Here is an 18,453-nt window from a genome sequence, read left to right on the forward strand (position 1 = left end):
TTCATGGAACCCTAGCCCCAATTTCCCTCCTCGTACTCTGGCGCTCATTCCCCTTCCCTCCATTTCTCTCTCTACTTTCGTCGATCTCTCGGAGCTGACCACTATAAACTCCTAACCACATCGGCCACCGGTAACCACCTTCAAATTCCGGCACTCTTTCAGCCATCGGAGACATGGACTCCGACGAGGGGAAGCTTTTCATTGGAGGAATAGCTTGGGACACCTCCGAGGAAAAGCTTAGGGACTATTTCTCCCAATTCGGTGAAGTTATCCAAGCCGTTATTATGCGCGATAAGACCACTGGCCGTCCCCGTGGCTTTGGCTTTGTCGTCTTCTCTGATCCTTCCGTTCTCGATCAGGTTCTTCAAGATAAGCACACCATCGATGGCCGCCAGGTTTTTTTTCCCCCTCGCCTCTTCTTCTGCAATTTTCTTTCTATCTGCATTACTTCGTTGTATGTTTTGCTTTTTGTTGTTTTCATTATGGGGATTTTGGGAATCATGTTGTTGTAGGTAGTAGTGGTGGACTGTTGATTACTTTAATTTAGGACATCATTATTAACAGTGGTTCTATAGTAATACTACTCGCTCTTGGTCCTTCTTGTATTTCATTAGTTCGTAATTGGCTTACTGTTATTGACTCTGTCCTTTGAGATCTCTCAGAATAGTTTATTTGGTCGTTTGGTTTTTTCGTTTTCTGGAAATTCTCTTTTCCTCTTTCAACTGCAAAAGGGAAGTCGAAATTATGCAAAATGCGGATCATTTTAGTGTAGTTATCAACCGTTTTCTAAGGGGTCTGGACTGGTAGTTTTGTGAATACTTTATGTTGGTTATGTGGGCGATCATTCGTTTGATACTGGGACACATGAACGGTATCCTGTCCGGCTGATATTGAATTGTACCAGATATTTAGCTTCTTGTTTTTTTAAGAGAAACCTGTATGTGTGAGAAGTTGACCAGGAGATGCCTTCCTGGTAAAAAGAATATAAATGGCATACTACTGTCATTGTTTTATCGGGTTAAAAGTAATAAATAATTATGGTAGTCTGCTTCATTGCACTGTGTGCTAGTCAATTTAGGTTTGAGATACAGGACAGTGAGGAAAGCGATGCATATCAACTTGACAGTTGACCCATTATGAGATGATAACTTAATATTGTTGTTGAAAATCTTGCAAAATTTTATATTTTCTTGCTTATTATGATAACTGGTAAGGATGATGGCTTGTGCATATGTTGAGTTGATTATTTGCATTTGTGCTGAGTCTTTTCGGCAATTTCAAGTTGTGCTTTGTTGACACAGGTGGAGGCAAAAAGGGCACTATCAAGAGAGGAACAACAAACTTCCACAAGAAGTGGGATTAATAACTCTGGTAGAAGTTCTGGAGGTAGTGGATATTTTAGGACCAAGAAAATATTTGTGGGAGGCTTACCTTCGGCACTAACAGAAGATGGGTTTCGGCAGTATTTTGAAAGTTATGGTCAAGTAACTGATGTAGTGATAATGTATGACCAAAATACTCAAAGACCTCGTGGATTTGGTTTCATAACATTTGACAATGAAGATGCAGTTGATAGAGTACTTTATAAGAGCTTTCATGAACTGAATGGTAAACTTGTAGAGGTGAAAAGGGCACTTCCTAAAGATGCAAATCCAGGAAGTGGTGGCCGTGGAGGCTATCAAAATTATGGTGCTTCTGGCACTAACGCTAACAACTTTGATGGTAGATCGGACAGCAATAGATATATGCAACCTCAGTCTACTGCTGGTGGTTTCCCCCCATATTCTGGATATGGTGTATCAAGTTATGGTTATGGAGGACCAAACAGCGGTGTCCCTTATGGAAGTTATGGTAGTTATGGTGTTGGTATGTATGGTGGTGCCAATGCTGGATTTGGTGGTCCAGCTGGACCATTTGGAAATCCAAGTGCTGTCAATGCTGGTTATCTAAGTGGAGCACCTGGGGCCATGAAAAGTTCTTGGGCCAACCAAGCTCCAGGATATGGTGGTCCTGGCTATGGTGCTAGTCCAGGCTTTGGGGCTGCAGCTCCTTGGAGTGCCTCAGGTACTGGTGGACCTCCTTCTGCCCCAAGGGGCCAATCGCCTAGTGGGGCTTCTGGGTATGGTAATCAGGGTTATTATGGTGGAAACGATGGTACTTATGGTGGCTATGGAGCCTCTGGTGGACGAGGTGCAAGCGCTCCAAATAGCAATGTCGGTACCGGTCAAAGTGGAGAGCAACATGGCATGAGTGGTGGGTACATGGGGAGTGGCTATGGTGACACTAATGGAAATTCAGGTTACTCCAGTGGTGGCTGGAGATCTGATGCTTCACAGACTCCGGGTGGTTATGGTGGTGGATATGGTGGCACTCAGTCCAGGCATGGTTAACCCTGTCACCACATGTTTGCACATGTCATCCTTTTCCACGTGCAAAACATAATGCTGGATGGGAACAAATCCTGAGAATGGTTGGATCTCTTCATTCTCAGTACTATCAGACAGTAGTAATTCTGTAGTTGAATATGTCCATTGCTTTCTAGCAGTAGTAATATTTATTTTTAGGCTTGTTCTCTTGAGGTTGCTTATTGTTGTGAGCATTTGGAAAATTGAAAACATTGATACACTTCTTTTATGTTTTTTTTCTCTCTCTTAAATCTTATGTAGAAGCTAGAATAGTATCTATTTACTTTTCTTTATGTTGATCGATGTCTTGATGATGGGTGGTTATGAGGATATTCTATATACTGTTATTGTATTGCAAGTTAATTGTTTTCTGTGGTAATTTCGGTAATTTTATAGTGCTACTCTTTTATACATTCAGTGTTTTGCTAAATACTAGGCTTCTGCAGTCCTTGGTAGATGTGGCTTTCTTATGGCAGTCAAGATAGAGGTAGGAGATGCTATCAGCTTCTTCCTGTTATGGGGAACCTTTACAACTTGGTTTGTTTCAACATGTTTGAAAGCCACTTAAACATCATTTTAGCTGACATTCTCGAGATCGAGAACTATTTTGATCTAGCGTTTTTGTATGAGGAAAAGGATAAGTTTTGAGTTTCAATTTGTGGTTAGCACAAGGTATTAAATGGGATTTTGGCATGAACAGGAATTTCAGGTGGAGTACCGGAGCTGCTGAGTGCATTGTTTAACAGACCTTTCATGCAGCTAAGGGACTAAGGTTTGGATATTCTTCCACCGCCCATCTCTGTTGCGGTATGTCACCTTGACATTCTTATGGGCTTAATTAGGTCTTTTTCTTTGATTCTCTAATTTAACTTTCATTCCCTTTTTCTTCAATTTTTGGTATATCGCATAATGTTAGATTATTAAGGGAGTTGGTTTGTTTGACTTTGTAAAATCGAACTTAGTAACTTAGGTCTCGTTTGGTAACCATTTTGTTTTTGGTTTATGAAAATTAAGCGTATTTTCTCTCATTTTCTTACCATGGTTTGTATCTTCTTAAGTACAAGTGTTCAATATTTAGACAAATTTCAAAAACCAAAACAAGTTTTTAGAAAATACATTTTTCAATTTTCAAAATTAGGCTTGGTTTTTTAATACATGGTAAAATATAGATAACAAAGCAAGAAATTTAGAGCGGGAAGGGGTATTTGTAGGCCTAATTTTCAAAAATTAAAAACAAATTACCAAATGATTACCTACCAAATAGGGCCTTAGATATCATCTTGATCAAGAGAACCGATTTCTTTCTTCTCTGCCATCTATAGGATCAAATAAGAAATCACAGTTGTATGCTGTAGAGGTTTGGTATTGTGTGACATACTTTTTTTTTAATTATTCTAACCTCATGTATGAACTGTCATCCTAACCTTCTATTTATGGTTCAATATTGAATGTATGATCCCAGATTATGCTCAAATATCAGTGGTATAACAAGTGCTTGGCGAGATAGGGCAGTCAAATAGGCGGCAACACTTTCTTCCATCCTTTAGTTTCTGGCATCCATTTGCTTGGTTGTTTTAATACTTCTTTTTTCTTTTCATTTGTTATCTAATGTCATTTACTTTTTCACTCATAAATTGACTTGACAATTAAAATTTCTCCTTTAGGTTAAAACTATTCTCTTCTTGATGATTCTCAGTTTCGTTTATATGATTAACTGCTTTTCAACATTGCAATATTTGACTGAAATAACTTCTTTTTAGCAGATAATTCCGTTTGCCTTTTGGTTGGACTCCCACACAAGAGTTGAGAAAATGTGTTGGCGACATATATTTTTATCTTCTCCATGTGCATCTTAATTTCTTTAGTCTCATCTTCGAGAAATTGGCAATTGCCAAATGAGGCAATTTGGGAGCAACCCTTTATCTTGTACTGGAATTTTTAGATTTATTTTCTTATTAGATTTTTTTTTAAAAGATTTTTTTTCTTCGTCTTTGTTGATATTCTAATTTGAACTTAAACTAATTTTCCTTGGCCATTAGAAGTTTCATCTCAAAGCAAGTGGATCTTTAACATCAAGGATTTAATTTATTTGTTGAATACCGAAACAGTCAAGATATAGAACCAAAAAACGTGTCATAGACATACATTAACGTTTGATTGGCTTCAAATTAAAATTTGAGTTTGTGAAGCTGCAAAATAGCTTTCTACCATGTTAATTAGCAATCTAATGCATAGTCTGCATTACTTGAAAATTTGGCGACACTCGTATTATTGCAAGCATAGATTTAGTGTTCAACTAAAAAAAAAGTGCTTAAAAGTATTTTTGAGTACTTACTTAAAAAGTTACTTTGTGTGACTTCTATAAATTGGTCTTTGATTTTAATGGCTAAAATCCATTCTTAAGCATTCCCCAAATTAAGATTTGTGGTTTTTACACAAACCCTTGGTGCTTTTTATGCTTTCTCTAATTCCATTGAATCCACAGAGTCAATCTTATCTTTGTGACTTTGTCATGGTTTGTAAGGCACTGTCCATATCAATCCCTTTTCTATTAAATGGGAGCCCAAGAGTAGAGATTATAACCCTTTTTCATCTCTTTGCCTAAGTTTAGGCAATTTGTTGTTTAACTAAACTTGGTACAATTCTTGTGTGCAAATGCAGTTGGACAATCAGAGGGAAAAGCTAACTATCTCAAACATAGAGAAGAAATGATTAAGGATTAGTTGAAGAATAAAACTGAAATTAGAAGGTAAATATTTGCTTTAAAATTGCAGTTAGTCCACTTCCTTCTCATGACAAAACTCAACAGACCAATTCTTGAAAGATTAGATGAAGCTTCATATTTTATGAAAGATTTTGCAAATATAGTCAATTATATATAGTTTTTCAAATATGGAAAATGTGGCAAAGGTTAATTTTTAATGTGGAAGGTTTAAAATTCCATACCCTTGTACTAAAAAAAATCTTTCGAAAAGTGAAATAGTTATGATATATAAGGAAATTCATACATAGTTTTAATATGATAATATCTATATTGATATATGGAATGTGCATTGAGTATTTGTAAATTAATTGGAAAAAAAAAGAAATTTGTTTCTCACATTCATTTTCAATAAATTGTTATTAACCATTCTGGGAACTCCTCAAGGATGTTTCTGCATTTAGTATCACATCATACAACACAATCTAACTATAATATGTCAAAATAAGCATAATTCAATTGACATCGTATTTGTACTATCAATCTCGAAATTAGTTTAATTTCTTCACCCTACGCATTTAATTCAATACCTTTGTAGTATATATATATATATATAATGAGAATGTGTATGAACCTTATTTTCTTCTAGAGGTAACAAAAAAAAAAATGAAACTTATGGTTTTAAAAAAATAGAAATAATAAATTCTAGCCAAGCATCTTATGCCGACTTTAAAGATAACTACAAGCAAGGAAAGTTTGTAATATGTGTTGCCTGCACCGGTTTTTCTTATTAAATTATACATTTTCCTCAAAATTGTAAACATAATAAATAATATATTGAGCAAACCAAATTGTGAAAGTGACTGAAAAAGAGTTGCCTATTTGCTTTTAACTTGAAATTATGTCAGCTGCAATTCAATTCGTTGATTTAGAGGCAAATTTATCACATTAGAGAGAAACAAACAAATATTACAATCCATATGATAATTGTAGAGATGAATGAAAGAGATTTCTCAAACAAAAATGACTTGCATGTCTTGAATAAATATCTAGTTTATGAGTATTAATAATTTAGGTTTGATAATTGTACTAACTAGAGATGTGCAGCAGTTGGTCAGAGTTGGTTTCCCTACAAAACTGTCATTGAACCAACTATGGTCTATTTAATGAATGTTTAACCCGATCCCGACTGTCTAGGAGTACAAACCTGCCGGCTGCCATCAGTCGGTCGGTTTAACTCTTTAGATTTTTTTTGAAAAATATTTCTTTGATTTTTTTTCCTAAGCCGACACCGACCGACCAACTTCGGTTTGGATGATCGGCTCGATTTTTCAATTTATCATGCTTACCCTCTAACTAAAAAAAAAAATCCTTTAAATCCACCTTTTACACTATTTTTATAAATCATAAATCATATAAGTTGTATAAAACCAAATTTCTAAAACTCAAAAATTTCCAATTCTAAACATTTTTATACCATAACCAGCATGCCTAATTTACATACTTTATATATTAATATTATTAAACTTCACACTAAATAAGTCTGGGGGTGATTAATAAAAATTAGTTTATTTTTTATTGGGGAGGAGGGGGGGTTGTTTAAAGATGTATAGCTACCTTAAGATTATATAAAAAGGTAAAAGAACTCACATGAATTTCAACGATTTCCTTGTAGAAAGTTCCTTTGTTATTTCTCTGCTTCTCTGTTGTTTAGTATAATGGCACAGGTGGAGGAGAAAGGCTCTGCAAATGGAAGAGATGATTACACACAAGATGGAACTGTGAATCTCAAAGGTGGACCTATTTTAAGATCAAAGACTGGTAGATGGAGAGCCTGCTCCTTCATTGTTGGTAATCTTCAACAAACTTTCCTGTTTTGTTTTGTTTTGTTTTGTTTTGCTTTGCTTTGCTTTTGCTCAACCTCTTCTAGCCTGCACACCAGCTCACCTTTTGAAAAATACAAGTAATGAATTCAGTTTAAGAAGATACCCTTTACAGGAAAATCAAACAAAAAAGAAATTAGTTTTTGAAAAGTCCTAACAGGAAGCAAAATAATCACTTCACAAAATGCATTGACATCTAGAAACTACCTTGTTTAAAAACCTATGTCAGGTGTTTGTTCTTTGAGGTCTCAAGATGTTGGTTTCATATAGCGTACGAGGTGTTTGAGAGGATGGCATACTATGGGATTGCAACAAACTTGGTGGTGTATTTGACCGACAGACTTCATCAAGGCATTGTGACATCCGCCAATAATGTCACCAACTGGATTGGCACTGTGTGGATGACACCAATTATAGGTGCCTACATCGCCGACGCTTATCTCGGCCGATACTGGACCTTTGTCACAGCTTCTGCAATTTACCTCGTTGTAAGATTCCAAATTCTGTAACTGAATTACATGGTATTGAAACTCATTTCCCTAGAATGAGAATAAAAAAAAAGTCAACTTATTCAATCAAAGTGATGACGTGGGCTTCTTTTGATTCTGATTTAACATAGCTCTAGAATCACTGAAATAAATTCAGAGAGAAATGAAGGGATGGAGAAGAGAATTTGAGTATTTACTTACATGTTAGATTCATCCAACTTGTGTCACGTAGGGAATGGTCCTGCTTACCATGGCAGTTACATTGCCAGCGCTGAGACCACCACCATGCGGCAATGAGGGAAAAGACGGTCAATGTGATAAACAAGCCTCACCTCTCCAAGTTGGCATATTCTACAGTGCATTGTACATTATCGCACTCGGAACTGGTGGTACAAAACCAAACATCTCCACAATGGGAGCAGATCAATTTGATGATTTTGAGCCCAAGGAAAGAACCCAAAAGCTCTCCTTTTTCAACTGGTGGATGTTTAGCATTTTCTTTGGCACTCTGTTCTCCAACACCTTTTTGGTTTACATTCAAGACAATGTAGGTTGGGGCCTTGGATATGGGATTCCAACGATCGGGTTTTCAGTTTCTGTGCTGGTTTTTTTGATAGGCACTCCATTCTACAGGCACAAATTGCCTTCAGGAAGCCCTTTCAACAGGATAGCTAAGGTAATTGTAGCTGCTGTGAAGAAGCGGAATGTGCCAATTCCTGATGATTCAAAGGAGCTTCATGAGCTTAATCTGGAAGATTACACTAATTCAAAAAAAAGTAGGATTGATCATACTCATTCATTAAGGTAATTCTATCAATCTGAATGTAAAATGTCAGACATCAACCATAAAGTTCCAACAGATTATGATCAACCTTTCATATCATGATTAGAATTCTATTACCTGCAGATTCCTCGACAAAGCAGCAGTTCGGAGTGCAACGAGCTCAGCATGGACACTATGCACTGTTACTCAAGTTGAAGAAACAAAGCAAATTATTAAAATGATGCCAATTCTGGCAGTGACATTCATACCAAGTGCACTTGTTGCACAAGTGGGAACATTATTTATCAAACAAGGCGCCACCCTAGACAGGAGCATGGGTCCCCATTTTGAAATTCCTGCAGCAAGCCTTTCAGCTTTTATAACAATCTTTATGCTGATCAGTATCGTCGTCTATGACCGTTTCTTTGTTCCATTTGCTCGACAATTCACCAAAAACCCCAGAGGGATCACATTGCTGCAAAGAATGGGTATCGGACTTGTGTTGCAAATCACTGTCATGGTCGTAGCATGTATTGCTGAAAGAATGAGATTGAAAACCATTAGAGAAAACCACACTTTTAAGCAAAATGACCAGGTTCCGCTCACCATTTTCATTCTCCTTCCTCAATTTGCTATAACAGGAATAGCAGATGCCTTTGCAGAAGTAGCAAAGCTTGAGTTCTTCTATGACCAAGCGCCAGAAGGCATGAAAAGCCTTGGCACCTCATATTTCACCAGCAGCTTGGGAATTGGACATTTTCTGAGTAGCTTTTTACTGAAGACCGTAGCTGATATAACTACAAAAAACCATAGCAATTGGGTTCTGGACAATCTAAACGTTTCTCATCTAGACCACTATTATGCATTATTAGCCATCTTGGGCGTCATCAACTTTTTCTTCTTTTTGGTAGCTGCAAAATTCTATGTTTATAACGTTGATTGTGCAGAATCCAAAAAGGAAATAACCATGGCATTGCTAAATACAGAAGTTGCATCTCATCAGGTCTCAAAAATCCAACCGGCCTGATTATATTTTAGGCATAGCACAGGATTATCATGGCATACTTCATGGCAAATGCCCAGAAAAAGCCAATATTGAACTTTACCAAAGTTATTATCAGTGTAACTTTTTGCTATACGATCAGAATATCTAACATGTAATATTATCACCTTTTACTTTCAAGACCTGCCATGAATGTCAAAAGGGATAGGCGCAGTTATTGAGGATTTAGTAGTATTACAGATAAATCATATACAATCTACTGCCCAAGTTGAGACTTTCTGTAGATGTTTTCCTATTTGTAGGATAAGAATATTATTCTTTTTTTCTTGTGACATCCAAACCCAATGAAGTTGGTGGCCCAATCAAAAACTACTCAGATTAGCTTCAGTTTGTACATGAGCCTACTACGCGTATATGGCTACATTAATTACTTAAATACATCACTAAGATTAAAGTCATAGTTAGCAGCTGACAAAAGGTTGCAAGTTACTCGCTGCAATGGATTCCACAAGCCATGTATGACCGATGACTTGGGCTCCAAGTTTAGCAGCTATTCCCTCTGCCTCATTCATTCTTTGCCAGAGAATAGAAACCTCCTCCCCCACTTTGCATCCTCCAGGAGAATCGAGATTATAAACAACCAACACCTTTGGTGCAGCCTGGCCATTACAACTTGTTGCTGCCAAATCTTCGTTCTCTAATACGGTACCTCCAGCAGTTATTATCAAATCTTGAAGATCCTCCTCGTAGGCCGGTGGAAAATCACCAGTGAAATAGAAACTCAAGCCAATGAAGAGTTTGGGTTCCTGTAGATATGGTAAATAATCATGTCTTAAATCACCAATTGGAATCATTACAGAATAGAAGATGCATTTGACTACACTGCATCCTTAGTTTTTGTACTTTTTTTTGGCAACTAATCAACATCTTACCAGTGCTGAGTTCCTGGTACCCAGAATGTATTTATTATATTATAAGACATCTATTAACTTAGCAGCAACATAACTGTACTATACCAATGTAACAACAGCAAAAAAGATTAACCATCAATCTCCATGCATCCAATGAGTTAACTTACTTTGTTTAGAACCCTCAGCCTGCCAGACTTGGGACCATCAGTACACCCGTAGTTGTCAAGAGCAATTTCATAAGCTTCCTCATTCAATGGACGCTTTTCTTTCATGCAAGCTTTTACCCCTAAACACTCCAACTGTCAAGTTAGAAAATGAATTGAAAAAATCCCATTACTAAGCAATTGTTTGCCAATCACATTACCTCGCAGCTAGACTATCAGTTTCTATGTTCAGAAAATATATGGTCAAACACAGAATTTTTTTAAGAACCAAATTTCATTGATAGATGAGAACTAGTAAGATGCTCTAGAATAAAAATGATGATTACTTCAAATTTCATCCAAATAAAAGCAGAATTTCAAGGGACGGAAAAAACATCATTAGAATTGCAACTTACAATCCATGTTCAGAATCCATATTCCATTCAATATGCCCATAAGGACTTTATATGTCCGAGTACATGCACCATTTTCATCTGTGGACGCAATAACATGAGTCACATCTGGCTTCCACAATTTGGAAACTGTAGCACCAGATAGCTTTGCAAACTTGACCAGAATATTCTGAAAAAAAAAATAGAAGATTCATTAATTTATTGAGATGTACACAAGATACATTCCTTATGAAATGGACGGGATTAGATCAACCATTTGAACTTAGTTATGGCATAATTAAACATTTTCATCTATACTAATAATTGGTAACTGATAACTTGAGTATTACATTCTGAATGTAGTTTCATTAATCAAACAATATAAAGAAACGATGACCTATCAACAACTTGTGACACACAAGTAGTTAGAGGTTTAAAAGTAGTAAAAAAATTTAATATGTTTGTCGGTTATAAGTTAAGCAATACAAGCTAATCAACTAACCCTTTCTTCACCAGACAGAGCTGACCCACAAAACGTCCATTTGTTTACCCCATCTGGTGGAGATACCCAATTGCTCAAATCTTGCTGGTTCCTGGAAGAAAAAAACATTAAACACATCAAAGTCATTGTCACGGAGAGAATCTCTATTTAATACAACACTTCAAATAAAAATATTCATCGTGAAACTTAAAATGAGTATTACAAATGCAAGTTGAACATTTCAAAGCAATGGGAAAAGGATAAAATATTTTACATTTGAAATGGTGAAGCCTGATTTCTTGCCATCTTCCTAGGCTTAGACCTTTCGTCTGGAAATCTTGTGGACGTATGTGAGGGGCAAAGAAGAAGAAAATTATCCTGTAAAATTTAGAAAGAAAAATAAATAAATATACTACTGCTTTACGCCAATAAAAACTAAGAAAACAAAGATTATGCCAAGTCTACAATTCTCGAGCAAGTGCATTTACCATGTCCCAACGGCACTCCTCTATTTCAAGTGCACAAGGAACATGATAGCTTCTATGGCAAGACTTCAAATAACAACCAAGGGCTGCTCCTTTTAGCCCACATTTACAGCACTTAAGCTTTGAACCCCTTGCCACTTCAGCCTTCAAATTATGGACATCATCACCCTGATAGTATGCCTGCGGTGCCCTGCATTGCAAATCAGTATGTTATATCATCATCATAACGATAAAATATAAGACATAACACAGCACTATTAACATTACACACTAAACCGATTGAAAAAACCATCAATAAAAATTGGTCAAGCACATGAACAAATAACAATGACTAACATCCAATCCTTTTCAAAAACAAAAAGTAACAAATGAAGAAATTTAGAGATGGAAATAATGTCTATAGGTTAAATACCAAAAACTCAAAACCAAATAGTTATCAAATAGGGCCTAAATAAACAAAAATAAGAACTACAAAACAAAATAAAAACTGCTAAGCTTCGACCCTACAAAATTGCAAATTGTTTAAATTGGCTTCCCATTACAACGCAGGGTATGTGGGGGTGGAGATGGCATACCAATCAACACAAAGTTTGTGAACATGTATGACATTTGGATTTGCTGCCTCAACTCCATTAACCAAGCTGCCATTCATATAATGTAGGAAAGGTCCAGTATCCTAGAGTTAATAGAAAATTTAGAAAATTAAGATAAAGATACAAATAAGGCATTATATAACTCATCACCAATTATCCATTACGTGATATAGAGCAAACAGAGATAAAGATAACAAATAAATGAAGATCTATAAAATTCGTACCTCTGTAACTTTAGATGACTGGCAAAATGCACATTTGACATTTCTCACAATGGCATCTGCATCAGCAAGAGGCATGCTGCTAGCAACAGTTACTTGAGTTTTGTGTTCCATCTCAGAATTTGAAGTCTCTGAATTTCCAGGCTCAGAAACTGGAGGATGGGTTTGATCAGCACTGCTTATGCCTAACTTTAACTGATCATAATTCAACTTTTGTCTCTTGAGGTCCCTCAGGTGTCCTGCCTCTTCAGAAGCAGAGCTCATACACTTTGACAATTGCAGCTTATTGTCATCAGCATTGGTTATAACAGATATCCGGTCTGAAGTGTTTTTAGATCCCTAACCCATGTATACAGCTCAGAATAAGACTTGTTATAAAGACAGAGGAAATGGCACAAACACCCACAAAGCAACAGTCGGTCATTTCTAATTCAAAAACCAATACAACAGAGTTTAATATAAAGATCGATGAAATGGCAACCACAAAGCAACAGTCATTAGTCCTAAATCATAAACCAATAACCAGAATGACAAGAATGACATATTCCTGACTTTAACTGACCATAATGAGTCATTTATCTAACATCAATGTTGGGAAGCTAATCCAATGAGAAAATTTATAGGAAAGGTTTTCTAGCAGTTCAAGTAATGGTATTTCAATTCATGGTGAATCTACATGATACATACATACAAACACATATACATATAGGCAATTGGCAACATGTGTCAACAACACCTCACTTCAGACACCAGTATGCAATTCCTATATTTGCAAAAAAAAAAAGAACAGAAAAATAACCAAAAAGAAGAAAGGGGGAGGAGATAGGGAGAGCATCAAATCTCACATGACCACGGCACTCATCACTACTGTCATCTGACACCTTGCCATCACCGAAGTAAGGTGGGCTTCCTGCTGATAACTGGTCTGCCTGACTTACAGGTGGCATTCTACAATCTTCACTCCTCCCATATTTACCCTTTCTACCATCGATGTCAAGATTTTCACGTTTACAGTCAACAGGCTTGCTGCATCCCTCAAACTCCTTGCAGTTGTTGACAACATAAGAAACAGACTGACCAAAACGTGATTGCTCCACGTCTGCCCCAACGTCTATTGTAGTTAATTGAACACTTAAGAGCAGCTTAAAATATGAAAAATCCTCAGACCCATGGGATCTAGAAGAAAGCAACAAGGTAAAAACCAAGAATGTGGGTTGAAAAATTACTTAAAGGCTGCAACTAATCTTTCTTTATCCTTAGTAAATAAATTATTCGGAGCCTTCAAGAAATTGTTAGTCCATTTCCAAATATGTGCATTGTGATTTTAATGTACCGTGGGAGTTGTGACCAATTAAACGTATAATTTATTTGGCACTTGTTGTTACCTTCATATTTTCTTGTTTCAATTCTGGTTCTCTTATTATTTTTTTTTTAACACAGACAACATAAATGAGAAAGTTGAGTAATTTATACCAGTTGAAACTAGTTTAGACATATTTGTAGAGAATGTCGCATCCAGACTCCTGTAAATTGACACCATCTTGTCCATGAAAGGAGCAGGCCTCATGTCTGCATAATGAAGTATACCACTAGTAACATTTTAAGCATAAATTCTAGAGGAAAAAAAAAAAAAAAAACTGAACAACCACCCATATTCTTATCAGTCAACAAAGACAATGTTTGTATACTCTCTTCTTGTTAACAAGCATCATATATTCTGAAAAAAATGTAATCTTAAAGGATCGGGAACCAGAGGTAATTCAAGACCTCGCTACTCTTGAGAGAGCATTAGTTCATACGGAAATCAATGTACAGAACACAAACACGCATCCAGAAATGAAGGGCGTCAAAAGTAGAAATGCAAGAAACAACATTCAAAAGGACTACAAGTAGCCTAAGACTAATGGAAGCACTACCTCGGTCGACAAACCCTGCTTTGCATAGAGGGCACACCGATCCAAACTGGGCTGCAAATGGCATGCAACTCCTGAAACGAAGTAAAAAATGCATCTAGCAACTTGAAAAACACTAAGCAAGTAATAATAATAATAACGAAATGATGAAGCATACTTGCAAAAGAGGTGATTGCAAGGAAGCAGAACTGGATCATCAAAGAAGTTCAAGCTGTTAATCCCACAAAAAAAATACAAAACGACAGAAAATCGTTAGATGAAAGAGTAATGCCGGCAACGAACAAGTAATATGAAGAAGAAGAAAGATACCAGAGAGGACACTTGAGTTCAAGTCCCATTTTCTGGAAATGAAGAAGCCAAGGGTTCAAGAATCTGGTAGTATTAGCATTAGAACGGGCATTGGTTGAGAAATCCGCCATTGTTGATCGGATTTGAGCTATGGAGATGAACGGAGAGGAAAATGGAAGTTCGGAGTAGAAACTGAAAATTTTCGGAGGGGGTTTGTGTAGAGAGGAAGGAGGAGATTTTATGACAAATGGGGAGTGACACGTGGACGGTGTGGATTATTTTTCAGTGGAAATTGGAAAGCGCGGGTGATTATTTCGGGTGGCGGAAGAGTGACGTTTCAAATGCGCGCTTTCAATTTATGTTTTTAGTTTATGAAAACTCCCGCCATCACTGGCTTGCTGATGTCATTTTCTCGGTATACGATAAAATGGCAATTTATCCACACGAGTGTTCGACTTCTTTAGTAAAAACAAATTTTATACTATCCCCACTTATTAATCATGTTAAAGCGTTTTTAAAAATGGAGTGAGATCTATTAATTTCAATGGGAAATTCACAAATATTTATGAAATTAAATTTACAATACGAATAAGAGAAGTATAGTACTCATGTATTACTAAACAAATTCTCACTTCTTCGTTAGTGAATATTAATAATCATTTAAAGCGTTTTTAAAAATAGGATGCGATCTATTAATTTTAGTGTGAAATTCACAAACATTTATGAAATTAAATTTACAATGCGGATAAGAGAAGTATAGTACTTCTGTATTACTAAACATATTCTCACTTCTTCATCAGTGAATGTGATGGTATTGAATTTCTTATTTATATTTTGTTACTACTAAATTTTGATTTATATGCTATTTTGATATTTGTATTATTGGTTTTGATTCGTTTTGGTTTTTATACTTATGTTTATTTTGATAATAATGTTCAATTTTTGTTCTTTTTTGTCTTTGGATTTTTCAAATGTGATCGTTTCTATCTCTTAATCATGAAAATAAATTAACTAAAGTGTATATTTTTTAAGTATAGTGACAAAGATAAATCAATGTTAAAAGTACAATTACGAAATGAATAATTTTATGGTATGTGAATCTAAATGAACTAAAATTGAAAGTAGAATGATCAAAATTAACAAAAACAAAAAATATGAGGAATAAAGTAGCATTTGGTATTGGGTAAATTTCAAATTTAAACTATAAATAACTGGTTACCATGTTTGGTAAATTAATACTAACTTAACGTGATTTAGTTATATGAATCAAACTAGACTTATTATTTCAATTGCATTTATCTTAAATTTAATTTATAGAGAACTGGTAGTAAATGGCAAGATTAGTTAGCAAGTAATCTGAGACCCGTTTGAATTGACGAGAAAAATGTGTTTTTTGAAAAATACTCATTTTTATTTAAATACTTTTGATAATAGTCGATTAAAATACATTTAAAGAGCTATCTGAAGAGCTATTTTTAAGTGATTGACAAACACTCTATTTTATTCCAAAAAAATGACTTGTTTTTTTAAATTAAACACTTGAAATTGTATTTCAAACCTACAACGTTTTTTTTTCTAGTTAATTCTAGATTAACCGTTACCATAAGTAGAAATTGTAGACTCCTATTACACTTCTACCACTAATAAAATTTTATATATATAATAAGTCAACCAAACGTAATAAGCAATGGTATATCGATGTTATTGAGATCTTTGCATTTAATTGTTGAATGTTTCTGTGGGTTTTATATAATATAACCATATAAAATATGGAATTCTATAAATGATATTAGTCTATCACTATAACAAGATTTCATCACATACAAGAAAATGTTGTCACTATTAGGATGTCACATTTTCAGTCCACTAAAACATTATATCTATCCATTAAATACGTTGTTTACAAAAGACTACACATATATAAAAGATAACTAACCTCTTATGTAATAAATTGTGCATGATTGAAAGTACGACTAATAGGATTTTGTTGATGATAGACTTCTATGGTTGATAAAACATATAAGTCATAGATTGCTACCAACTTGTAAAAATATATAAGCAATTGACTATATCGATGATATGAGTTTTATCACTGATGAAATATCTACTGTTAAAATGAGAGCAATTTAGTGATTTTAGGGATTTTTTGATTCATAGTTTGGTATAATATAATTATTTAAAAGTTGATATGATTAAAATTGCAACTAAATTTGGTTAATCTAAATGATTTTATAAAAGTTTAAGAAAAACATTTGTTATAAAATTTGTACCAACCACAATTTCACGAGAAAATAGATGTGAAAGAATATATTAAGGAAGAATGATAAAATTGAAAATTGAAAACACCGTGGAAGGTGACAAGTTTTTAGACACCCAACTCTAAAAGCTAATAACTATTAACTCGCACGTTAAACTGAATTAAGAAGTTATTATGATAGATGAACAAATAATTTGATTTAGCAAAGGACCTAGGCAGTTATTGGGAGGAAACTTTTAATTTGTTTGCACTAATGGATATGTGTTGATCTGATGAACATGCAATATGAATTAATCGCATATGCAATGATTATGCGTTCCTATCACAAGTTTTTTTTCTCTCTCGCCAAATATAACGAGATCACAAGTTTCTCGAGAAGATTTGAGGTCGAACACGGGGACTTGCAACTAAGAGATGATTGTAAAGTAATGCGTTTGAAGCGGAGAATAAAAATAAAAAGAAAGAAGATGATTACTATGTGCTACTCCTACTCCTAGTTGATTACTATGTATTGATTACAAAATGTATTAATGTATTAAGTCAAAATGTAATACAATACAGAGGTGAGAAGAGAGATGAGTGGCTAGATGTAGGTAATCTCTTACTTCCATCAAATGTGTGTTGAGGCTGCCAGTGGTGCAATGGATGGGTGGTGGAGTAGTCCCTCTCGAGCTCTATCTCCAGCGAAGCTCCGGTCGTCGATCGAAGGAAGTTGTGGAAGTGAAGAACTTTCAAAGAATTCCTTGCCCATGCTCTCGTCTGTGATCACAGGAATCTACCCAAGGCAAAAATCCTGAATGCTTGATCTTGGACTCCAAGGCTCTATTTATAGAGCCAAATGCTAATAACTTTGATAATCCTGCTCTGAATCACTATCATTATTGACGCGGTAGGTGAGAATGTCATCATGATCTTATTTCTTTGATACTTCTGAGGTATGCATTCATACTCACTTCTTCTATAGGATCAACGCATCTCACCTTCTTTTTGCGATCATACCTTCTATTGTGGCTATCACTCTGTACTTGCGGCAATGCATGCGACCAACTTAGCTTCATTGAGATCAACGCATGCGATCAATTCCTGCGATAACTACAAAATAGACATTTCGACGTAAGATAACGCATGATATGGAGTTAACGGGGATTTTTAGTGTTGATCAACGCAAGTTCATTATTCTACATGAATTCTTAGCAATATTAACGCATATTCTGTTCATCAACTCTCATAATTCTAAGTAAAATGTTGTAATAGCTTGTATTTCTACAAGCTATTAGTAGTTAACTTAGTTTAGGATGAAGATAATTCGTTGAGCAATCGTGCCTTTATATTGAAAAAGAGTGTGATGTGAACGACGTGCCTACCAATAAGCTTAAAATAGTCAAAATCATTTTTATCAAGATCAAGATCATTAAAAAAATGCATTTAGACCCTGCTTGGTTTTTAACAATTAAGCTTTGTTTTCTCTTAATTTTTGACGATATTTGCATTTTTTTAAAGAATCCGCTTCTTTCTTATATGTATAA

The 18,453-nt window shown here is 35.3% G+C and overlaps 3 protein-coding genes across 13 annotated transcripts; 2 read left to right on the forward strand and 1 right to left on the reverse strand.

The window, feature by feature from the left end:
* Positions 1-17: 17 nt before the first annotated feature.
* LOC120077627 (heterogeneous nuclear ribonucleoprotein 1-like) lies at positions 18-4,076 on the forward strand. Of its 4 annotated transcripts, none has more exons than XR_005481796.1 (5): positions 18-395; positions 1,302-2,470; positions 2,824-2,892; positions 3,106-3,212; positions 3,868-4,076. XR_005481796.1 is itself a non-coding variant. In XM_039031575.1 (2 exons), exons 1-2 carry the CDS (start codon positions 174-176, stop codon positions 2,388-2,390), a joined length of 1,311 nt encoding a protein of 436 aa, XP_038887503.1. In that variant the 5' UTR covers positions 18-173; the 3' UTR covers positions 2,391-2,784. The 4 variants fall into 4 exon arrangements, 1 of the variants encoding a protein (XP_038887503.1); XR_005481795.1 differs by having other exon boundaries at positions 2,842-2,892; XR_005481794.1 differs by lacking the exon at positions 2,824-2,892.
* On the forward strand, positions 3,177-9,296 carry LOC120077625 (protein NRT1/ PTR FAMILY 5.2-like). Of its 7 annotated transcripts, XM_039031568.1 has the most exons (7): positions 3,177-3,212; positions 3,868-3,973; positions 4,169-5,154; positions 6,821-6,957; positions 7,260-7,477; positions 7,710-8,281; positions 8,385-9,296. In XM_039031568.1, the coding sequence occupies exons 4-7, from the start codon at positions 6,825-6,827 to the stop codon at positions 9,265-9,267; spliced, it is 1,806 nt and encodes a 601-aa protein (XP_038887496.1). In that variant the 5' UTR covers positions 3,177-3,212; positions 3,868-3,973; positions 4,169-5,154; positions 6,821-6,824; the 3' UTR covers positions 9,268-9,296. The 7 variants fall into 7 exon arrangements, with proteins under 7 accessions (XP_038887496.1, XP_038887497.1, XP_038887499.1 ...); XM_039031569.1 differs by lacking the exon at positions 3,177-3,212 and having other exon boundaries at positions 3,837-3,973; XM_039031571.1 differs by lacking the exons at positions 3,177-3,212; positions 3,868-3,973 and having other exon boundaries at positions 4,227-5,154; positions 7,219-7,477.
* A 373-nt stretch (positions 9,297-9,669) lies between these two features.
* Positions 9,670-14,869, reverse strand: LOC120077624 (BRCA1-associated RING domain protein 1). 2 transcript variants are annotated; one of them, XM_039031566.1, is made up of 13 exons: positions 14,692-14,869; positions 14,540-14,593; positions 14,386-14,456; positions 13,943-14,038; positions 13,315-13,568; positions 12,473-12,808; positions 12,231-12,331; positions 11,659-11,845; positions 11,445-11,548; positions 11,192-11,282; positions 10,714-10,879; positions 10,322-10,440; positions 9,670-10,049 (listed from the first exon to the last, which is right to left on the reverse strand). In XM_039031566.1, exons 1-13 carry the CDS (start codon positions 14,799-14,801, stop codon positions 9,705-9,707), a joined length of 2,034 nt encoding a protein of 677 aa, XP_038887494.1. In that variant the 5' UTR covers positions 14,802-14,869; the 3' UTR covers positions 9,670-9,704. The 2 variants fall into 2 exon arrangements, with proteins under 2 accessions (XP_038887494.1, XP_038887493.1); XM_039031565.1 differs by having other exon boundaries at positions 13,315-13,580.
* Positions 14,870-18,453: the final 3,584 nt, after the last annotated feature.

This window comes from Benincasa hispida, chromosome 5, assembly GCF_009727055.1.
Source record: "Benincasa hispida cultivar B227 chromosome 5, ASM972705v1, whole genome shotgun sequence".
In the NCBI taxonomy this organism is placed as follows: domain Eukaryota; kingdom Viridiplantae; phylum Streptophyta; class Magnoliopsida; order Cucurbitales; family Cucurbitaceae; genus Benincasa; species Benincasa hispida.